Below are 9,602 nucleotides of genomic sequence, written 5' to 3' on the forward strand. Positions count from 1 at the left end.
CATCACCACCCACCACCACCCACCATCACCGCCCAACATCACCGCCCACCATTACTGCCCACCACCATCACCATCACCACCCACCACCCACTACCACCGCCGCCGTGTATAGCCCATAGCAGTCTGTAGGGGGCAAGTGCTGTTCGTAGGGGGGGGTGGGTGGTGGGTGGGGGGGCGGGGTGGAGGGTGAGTGGGTAGGGGAGTGAGTAGGGGGGTGGGCAGGGTGGAGGGAGGGTGTGTAGTGGGGAGGTGGGTAGTGGGTGGGTGGTGGGTAAGGGAGTGAGTAGGGGGGTGGGCAGGGTGGAGGGTGTGTAGTGGGTGGGTGGTGGGTAGGGGAGTGAGTAGGTGGGTGGGTAGTGGGGGGGGGTGGGTGGATGGGCAGGGTGGAGGGAGGGTGTGTAGTGGGAAGTGGGGGGGTGGGTAGGGGAGTGAGTAGGTGGGTGGGTAGTGGGGGGGGGTGGGTGGATGGGCAGGGTGGAGGGAGGGTGTGTAGTGGGAAGTGGGGGGGTGGGTAGGGGAGTGAGTAGGTGGGTGGGTAGTGGGGGGGGGTGGGTGGATGGGCAGGGTGGAGGGAGGGTGTGTAGTGGGAAGTGGGGTGGTGGGTAGGGGAGTGAGTAGGTGGGTGGGTAGTGGGGGGGGGTGGGTGGATGGGCAGGGTGGAGGGAGGGTGTGTAGTGGGAAGTGGGGTGGTGGGTAGGGGAGTGAGTAGGTGGGTGGGTAGTGGGGGGGGGTGGGTGGATGGGCAGGGTGGAGGGAGGGTGTGTAGTGGGAAGTGGGGTGGTGGGTAGGGGAGTGAGTAGGTGGGTGGGCATTACTTTCCCAGCGCTGCCTCTGCGGTGTCGGTCGCGAGCTGGGGTGGGGGGTGAGGGGGGTGAGGGGGGGTGAGGGGGGGGGGCTGAGGGGGGGGGGCTGAGGGGGGGGGGGCTGAGGGGGGGGGGCTGAGGGGGGGGGGGGTGAGGGTGGGGGGCTCCTCACCGGGCCCCCACGTCCAACTGGGACACGGCGTAGTAGTAGGAGCTCAGCACCGAGGGGTCTCCAAAGAGCTCGTCCCCAAACGTGTTGAGTCGGTCCAGGGACACGCGCAGCTCCGTCACCGTCACCCACTCCTGGGGGGGGGGGGGGGCGGTGGGGGGGGGGGGTCACGGGGGGGTCATCGCGAGGGGGGGGGTCACCGTGGGGAGGCTGCTCCCTCGTCCACAACAGAATTGTTGGACCGCAGCCGGCCACGTTTCAGCGTCACCACCACCACCACAACAACAACCACCACCCAACAGTACCGCCACCATCGCCACCACCGCCACCGCCACCGCCACCACCTCCACCACCGCCACCGCCACCACCTCCACCACCACCACCACCACCGCCGCCACCACCACCACCGCCACCACCTCCACCACCGCCACCACCGCCACCACCACCACCACCACCACCGCAACCACCTGCAGTGCCGGGCTGCTGTCGAAGCGCTGCGCCCCTCGCCGCCCCTCCAGCGTGCTGAACGTCACGCTGGCGCCCGTCAGCGGCGAGATGTCGCTGTCTTCCTCGGTGCACAGCGCCGTCGGCACCACCTCCTCCTCCTCCTCCTCCTCGTAGCCGGTGGTGCCGGTGGTGCCGGTACCGGCGGCAGTGGGCGCGATGCCGTAGGTGGCGTAGCAGCTGGCGCTGAAGTAGTGGAGCGGCTGCCAGGCGGTGGTGGCGGTGGCGGTGGTGGTGGCGGTGGTGGCGTGCGAGCGCTTGAGAAGCACGGCGCTCTCGGGGCGGCTCGAGACGAAGCGGATGCGCACGTAGCTCAGCTCGAACGCCTTGCCTGGGGCGTCAACAACAACAACAACACTGTTGATAATAACGTCAACAACAACAACACTGTTGATAAACAGGTCCCTGCGGGGTGCCAAGTGTTTGCAGTAGGGAGCGATGTTGCTACACCTAATCGGACGATACGAAGGGAGAGTTTGAGGCCTAGTTCTAGGCTTTAGGCCTAGCTGTAGGCTTTAGGCCGCTGTGAGTTAATTTTTAATTTAAATGTTTTAATTATTAATGTATAATTCTAATGTTTTAATTATTAATGTAAAAGCTTTAAATGTAAATTTTCTATTTTAAAACATCAGGGAATGTAACATTGTTAAACATTAACTCCCTTTCACACACGCGGGGGTACGATACGAAGGGAAAGTTTGAGGCCTAGTTCTAGGCTTTAGGCCTAGCTGTAGGCTTTAGGCTGCTGTGAGTTAATTTTTAATTTAAATGTTTTAATTAAAAGCTATCTCAGGGAATTATAAGGGAATGTTACACTTGTTGAGCCAGGAAAGCGTCACAGAGTCTAAAGGTTTTTGTAGGGTCCTGCCAAGTGTTTGCAGTAGGGGGCAATGTTGCTACACCTAATCGGACATCGGACGGACGGACGGACGATATAATCTATTGTAGGCTGGTTCACTTCGTTCCTACCAGTATAACGTCAACGTCAACAACAACGTCAACAACAACACTGTTAATCACAACATCAACAACAACATCAACAACAACAACGTCATCAACAACAACAACGTCAACAGCAACGTCAACAACAACACTGTTAATCACAACATCAACAACAACGTCAACAACAACATCAACAACAACATCAACAACAACAACGTCAACAGCAACGACGACGACGTCAGCAACGTCATCACCATCATCACCACCATCACCATCCACGTCATCACCATCATCACCATCACCATCCACGTCATCACCACCATCACCACCATCACCACCATCACCATCATCACCATCATCACCACCATCACCATCATCACCATCATCACCACCATCACCATCATCACCACCATCACCACCATCACCACCATCCACGTCATCACCATCATCACCATCATCACCATCATCATCACCATCATCACCACCATCACCACCATCACCACCATCACCATCATCACCACCATCACCATCATCATCACCATCCACGTCATCACCACCATCACCATCATCACCACCATCACCACCATCACCACCATCACCATCATCATCACCATCCACGTCATCACCATCATCACCATCATCATCACCATCATCACCACCATCACCACCATCACCACCATCACCATCATCACCACCATCATCATCACCATCCACGTCATCACCATCATCACCATCATCACCATCATCATCACCATCATCACTACCATCACCACCATCACCATCATCACCATCATCACCACCATCATCATCATCATCATCACCATCCACGTCATCACCACCATCACCACCATCACCATCATCACCACCATCACCACCATCACCACCATCACCACCATCACCATCATCACCACCATCACCATCATCATCACCATCCACGTCATCACCATCATCACCATCATCACCATCATCATCACCATCATCACCACCATCACCACCATCACCACCATCACCATCATCACCATCATCACCACCATCACCATCACCATCCACGTCATCACCACCATCACCACCATCACCATCATCACCATCATCACCATCATCACCACCATCACCACCATCACCATCATCACCACCATCACCACCATCACCACCATCACCACCATCATCACCACCATCACCATCATCATCACCAACCACGTCATCACCACCATCACCATCATCACCATCATCATCATCACCACCATCATCACCACCATCACCATCATCACCATCATCACCATCATCACCACCATCACCATCATCACCAACATCACCACCATCACCATCATCACCACCATCACCATCATCATCACCACCATCACCATCATCACCATCATCACCACCATCACCACCATCACCATCATCACCACCATCACTATCATCATCACCACCATCACCATCATCACTATCATCATCACCACCATCACCATCATCACCATCATCACCACCATCACCATCATCACCACCATCACCATCATCACCATCATCACCACCATCACCATCATCACCACCATCATCATCATCATCACCACCATCACCACCATCACCATCATTACCACCATCACCACCATCACCATCATTACCACCATCATCACCATCATCACAACCATCACCATCATCACCACCATCACCATCATCACCATCATCACCACCATCACCATCATCACCACCATCACCATCATCACCACCATCACCATCATCACCATCATCACCACCACCATCACCATCATCACCACCATCACCATCATCACCATCATCACCACCATCACCATCATCACCATCATCACCACCATCACCACCATCACCACCATCACCATCATCACCATCATCACCACCACCATCACCATCATCACCATCATCATCACCACCATCATCCCCATCACCACCATCACCACCATCACCACCATCACCACCACCAACATCATCACTACCATCACCATCATCACCATCATAACCACCATCATCATCATCATCATCACCACCATCATCACCATCATCACCACCATCATCATCATCACCACCATCATCATCACCACCATCATCATCATCACCACCATCATCATCACCACCATCACCATCATCACCATCATCACCACCATCATCCCCATCACCACCACCAACATCATCACCATCAAAATCATCATCAACACTACCACCGTCACCATCATGAACATCACCGCCATCAACATCATGGGGCAACACAACCTATGAAGGCTGCTACTGTACACGAGGGGGTGGGTGGCCAGCACCACGCCCGGCCGCCTTTGTCTCCCCAGTGGCGATGTTTACTACACAACGCACCAGCTGGTCATTTGAGGCAGAGTCGACCTAGGGGAGGCCCAGCACTGAAACAGAGAATCGTCACCGGTGGTCTTGGTGGCCGTGAGCGGGAATCGAACCCGGGACGCCGGGTTCGTAGTGCAGAGTAGCGCTAACCACTACACCCACCGCTCCCCAAACACAGCAACACACACAGACACCCACAACAACACACCCACACACACACACCCACACATCCACACACACACAACAACACACCCACACACACACACCCAACAACACACCCACACACACACACCCACACATCCACACACACCCAACAACACACCCACAACACACACCCACCCACCCACCCACACATCCACACACACACAACAACACACCCACACACACACACCCAACAACACACCCACACAACACACACCCACCCACCCACACATCCACAGACACACAACAACACACCCACACACACACACCCAACAACACACCCACACAACACACACCCACCCACCCACCCACACATCCACACACACACAACAACACACCCACACACACCCAACAACACACCCACACAACACACACCCACCCACCCACCCACACATCCACACACACACAACAACACACCCACACACACACACCCAACAACACACCCACACAACACACCCACCCACACAACAACAACACACTCACAACAACACACCCACCCACACACCCACGCATCCACAGAACAACAACACACCCACCCACACACACCCACCCACCCAACAACACACACACCCACACACACCCACCCACCCACCAACACACCCACACACACCCACACACCCACCAACCCACACACACACCAACACACCCACCCACACACACACCCACGCATCCACAGAACAACAACACACCCGCCCACACAACATCACACCCACCCACCCACACAACACACCCACACAACAACACACCCACACACACAACAACAACACACCCACCCACCCACGCACGCACCCACTCATCCACATAACAACAACAACACACCCACCCACACACACGGAGACCGGGAGAGGTTACCAAAGAAACACTGAATACCTGGGCTACAGGTGTGGACTTTGGCCCCCAATGTCACAGCCATATATCTTAACTACCTCGCCTGGTCTGCAGGAGGTCGTGGGTTCGATCCCGACCCTGACGACGCCTGCTGCTGCTGTATATTTGGAGTCTGCGTCTCTCTCTCTCATCATCATCACGGTGGCTAGGAGATTTTGACTACCTCACCTGGTCTGCAGGAAGTCGTGGGTTCGATCCCGACCCTGACAATGCCTGCTGCTGCTGTATATTTGGAGTTTGCGTCTCTCTCTCATCATCATCACGGTGGCTAGGAGATGTTAACCACCTCGCCTGGTGTGCAGGAAGTCGTGGGTTCGATCCCGACCCTGACAATGCCTGCTGCTGCTGTATATTTGGAGTCTGCGTCTCTCTCTCTCTCATCATCATCACGGTGGCTAGGAGATGTTAACCACCTCGCCTGGTCTGCAGGAGGTCGTGGGTTCGATCCCGACCCTGACGACGCCTGCTGCTGCTGTATATTTGGAGTCTGCGTCTCTCTCTCTCATCATCATCACGGTGGCTAGGAGATGTTAACCACCTCGCCTGGTCTGCAGGAAGTCGTGGGTTCGATCCCGACCCTGACGACGCCTGCTGCTGCTGCTGTATATTTGGAGTTTGCGTGTCTCTCTCTCTCTCATCATCATCACGGTGGCTAGGAGATGTTAACCACCTCGCCTGGTCTGCAGGAGGTCGTGGGTTCGATCCCGACCCTGACGATGCCTGCTGCTGCTGCTACGTTGAGTCTGCGTGTCTCTCTCTCTCTCTCCGTGGCCGCGTGGATTTTTCTCCGGGTCCTCCGGTTTTCCCCTCCACATTCAGAGTCGGCATGGACACGAGTTTGGAGTGTTTGTCTGCTGCTATAAATGTCCACACAGTGGTGATACGACGCTTGTTGGGAAATCGTTTGTGGTGGCCAGGTGGCATCTGAATAGGAGGACGTAGCTTAGTGGGGTCTGATTTGGTAAAATACAAAGTTCACTTTTTGTATGGGTTTCGATTAGTATGGGTCTCTATGAATATGGTTCTCTATGAGTATGGGTCTCTATGGGTCTCTATGGGTCTCTGTGGGTCTCTGTGAGTATGGGTATTTGTGGATCTCTATGTGTATGGGTCTCTGTGGGTCTCTGTGGGTCTCTGTGGGTCTCTGAGTATATGGGTCTGTGTGTATGGGTCTCTGTGGGTCTCTATGAGTATGGGTCTCTGTGGGTCTCTATGAGTATGGGTCTCTATGGGTCTCTATGAGTGTGGGTCTCTGTGGGTCTCTGTGAGTTTATGGGTCTCTGTGGGTCTCTATGAGTGTGGGTCTCTGTGGGTCTCTATGAGTGTGGGTCTCTGTGGGTCTCTGTGAGTATATGGGTCTCTATGGGTCTCTATGAGTGTGGGTCTCGATGGGTCTCTATGAGTGTGGGTCTCTATGGGTCTCTATGAGTATGGGTCTCTGTGGGTCTCTGTGAGTATATGGGTCTCTGTGGGTCTCTATGAGTGTGGGTCTCTATGGGTCTCTATGAGTGTGGGTCTCTGTGGGTCTCTGTGAGTATATGGGTCTCTGTGGGTCTCTATGAGTGTGGGTCTCGATGGGTCTCTATGAGTGTGGGTCTCTGTGGGTCTCTATGAGTATGGGTCTCTGTGGGTCTCTATGAGTGTGGGTCTCTGTGGGTCTCTATGAGTGTGGGTCTCTGTGGGTCTCTGTGAGTATATGGGTCTCTATGGGTCTCTATGAGTGTGGGTCTCGATGGGTCTCTATGAGTGTGGGTCTCTGTGGGTCTCTATGAGTGTGGGTCTCTGTGGGTCTCTGTGACTATGGGTCTCTGTGGGTCTCTATGGGTCTCTATGAGTGTGGGTCTCTATGGGTCTCTGTGAGTATATGGGTCTCTGTGGGTCTCTGTGAGTATATGGGTCTCTGTTGGTCTCTATGAGTATGGGTCTCTGTGGGTCTCGATGGGTCTCTATGAGTGTGGGTCTCTATGGGTCTCTATGAGTGTGGGTCTCTGTGGGTCTCTATGAGTGTGGGTCTCTGTGGGTCTCTGTGAGTATATGGGTCTCTGTGGGTCTCTGTGAGTATATGGGTCTCTGTGGGTCTCTATGAGTATGGGTCTCTGTGGGTCTCGATGGGTCTCTATGAGTGTGGGTCTCTATGGGTCTCTATGAGTGTGGGTCTCTGTGGGTCTCTATGAGTGTGGGTCTCTGTGGGTCTCTGTGAGTATATGGGTCTCGATGGGTCTCTATGAGTGTGGGTCTCTGTGGGTCTCTATGAGTGTGGGTCTCTGTGGGTCTCTATGAGTGTGGGTCTCTATGGGTCTCTATGAGTGTGGGTCTCTGTGGGTCTCTATGAGTGTGGGTCTCTGTGGGTCTCGATGGGTCTCTATGAGTGTGGGTCTCTGTGGGTCTCTATGAGTGTGGGTCTCTGTGGGTCTCTGTGAGTATATGGGTCTCTGTGGGTCTCTGTGAGTATATGGGTCTCTGTGGGTCTCTATGAGTGTGGGTCTCTGTGGGTCTCTGTGAGTCTCTGAGTACGCGTACATCCTGGCCATGCCGCTGACTCTCACGTCAAACATTAACAGTCGCGAGGTGACGCGTGGCAACAACAACAATTTACATTACGCGGTTTGTCAACGTGCAGGGTGCGGGGTGCAGGGTGCGGGGTGGAGTGTGCAGTGTGCAGGGTGCATGGTGCATGGTGCAGGGTGCAGGGTGGAGTGTGCAGGGTGCATGGTGCATGGTGCAGGGTGCATGGTGAGGGTGCAGTGTGCAGGGTGCAGTGTGAGTGTGCAGGGTGGTGCAGGGTGCAGGGTGCAGTGTGAGTGTGCAGGGTGCAGTGTGAGTGTGCAGGGTGGTGCAGGGTGCAGTGTGAGTGTGCAGGGTGGTGCAGGGTGCAGTGTGAGTGTGCAGGGTGGTGCAGGGTGCAGGGTGCAGTGTGCAGGGTGCAGTGTGCAGGGTGCAGTGTGAGTGTGCAAGGTGCAGGGTGCAGTGTGCAGGGTGCAGTGTGAGTGTGCAGGGTGCAGTGTGCAGTGTGAGTGTGCAGGGTGCAGTGTGAGTGTGCAGGGTGCAGTGTGAGTGTGCAGGGTGCAGTGTGAGTGTGCAGGGTGCAGTGTGAGTGTGCAGGGTGGTGCAGGGTGCAGGGCGTCTCACCCAGCTGCAGGGTGAGCGTGGTGGGGTGTCCCTCACGCCCGGTGCCGTGTAGCATCGTGGGGCTTTGCCACCACGTGTCTCCACCACCATCACCACCATCACCACCATCACCACCATCACCCAAGTCCGTCATCAACTCCGCTCCGTGACTCAGCTTGGGCACGCGGGCGTCACACACCTGGATAGGTGGGGGGGGGGCGGAGGGTCTCTATGTGATGAGTCTGTGGGTCTCTGTGTGAGTCTGTGGGTCTCTGTGATGAGTCTTTGGGTCTCTGTGTGAGTCTGTGGGTCTCTGTGTGAGTCTGTGGGTCTCTGTGTGGGTGAGTGGGTCTCTGTGAGTCTCTGTGTGGTGGTGGTGAGTCTGTGGGTCTCTGTGTGAGTCTGTGGGTCTCTGTGTGAGTCTGTGGGTGTCTCTGTGTGAGTCTGTGGGTCTCTGTGATGAGTCTTTGGGTCTCTGTGTGATGAGTCTGTGGGTCTCTGTGTGGGTGAGTCTGTGGGTCTCTGTGTAAGTCTGTGGGTCTCTGTGATGAGTCTGTGGGTCTCTGTGTGAGTCTGTGGGTGTCTCTGTGAGTCTGTGGGTCTCTGTGTGAGTCTGTGGGTCTCTGTGTGGGTGAGTCTGTGCGTCTCTGTGTGGGTGAGTC

General features: G+C 55.2%; 1 protein-coding gene across 1 annotated transcript; it reads right to left on the reverse strand.

The window, feature by feature from the left end:
- Positions 1-971: 971 nt before the first annotated feature.
- Positions 972-9,080, reverse strand: LOC144952533 (laminin subunit gamma-3-like). The gene is made up of 3 exons (XM_078882981.1): positions 8,962-9,080; positions 1,440-1,807; positions 972-1,106 (listed from the first exon to the last, which is right to left on the reverse strand). Exons 1-3 carry the CDS (start codon positions 9,014-9,016, stop codon positions 972-974), a joined length of 558 nt encoding a protein of 185 aa, XP_078739107.1. The 5' UTR covers positions 9,017-9,080.
- Positions 9,081-9,602: the final 522 nt, after the last annotated feature.

Source organism: Lampetra fluviatilis, chromosome 68, assembly GCF_964198595.1.
Source record: "Lampetra fluviatilis chromosome 68, kcLamFluv1.1, whole genome shotgun sequence".
Taxonomy (NCBI): Eukaryota; Metazoa; Chordata; class Hyperoartia; order Petromyzontiformes; family Petromyzontidae; genus Lampetra; species Lampetra fluviatilis.

Bases quoted from the DNA above. Each gene is read 5' to 3' on its own strand.
- LOC144952533 (XM_078882981.1), bottom strand. From the start codon at position 9,016: ATGCTACACGGCACCGGGCGTGAGGGACACCCCACCACGCTCACCCTG. The intron at 1,808-8,961 runs GTGAGACGCCCT...TTGACGCCCCAG, and splicing joins CACGCTCACCCTGCAGCTGG to GCAAGGCGTTCGAGCTGAGC. The intron at 1,107-1,439 runs GTGGTTGCGGTG...CCCCCCCCCCAG, and splicing joins ACAGCAGCCCGGCACTGCAG to GAGTGGGTGACGGTGACGGA.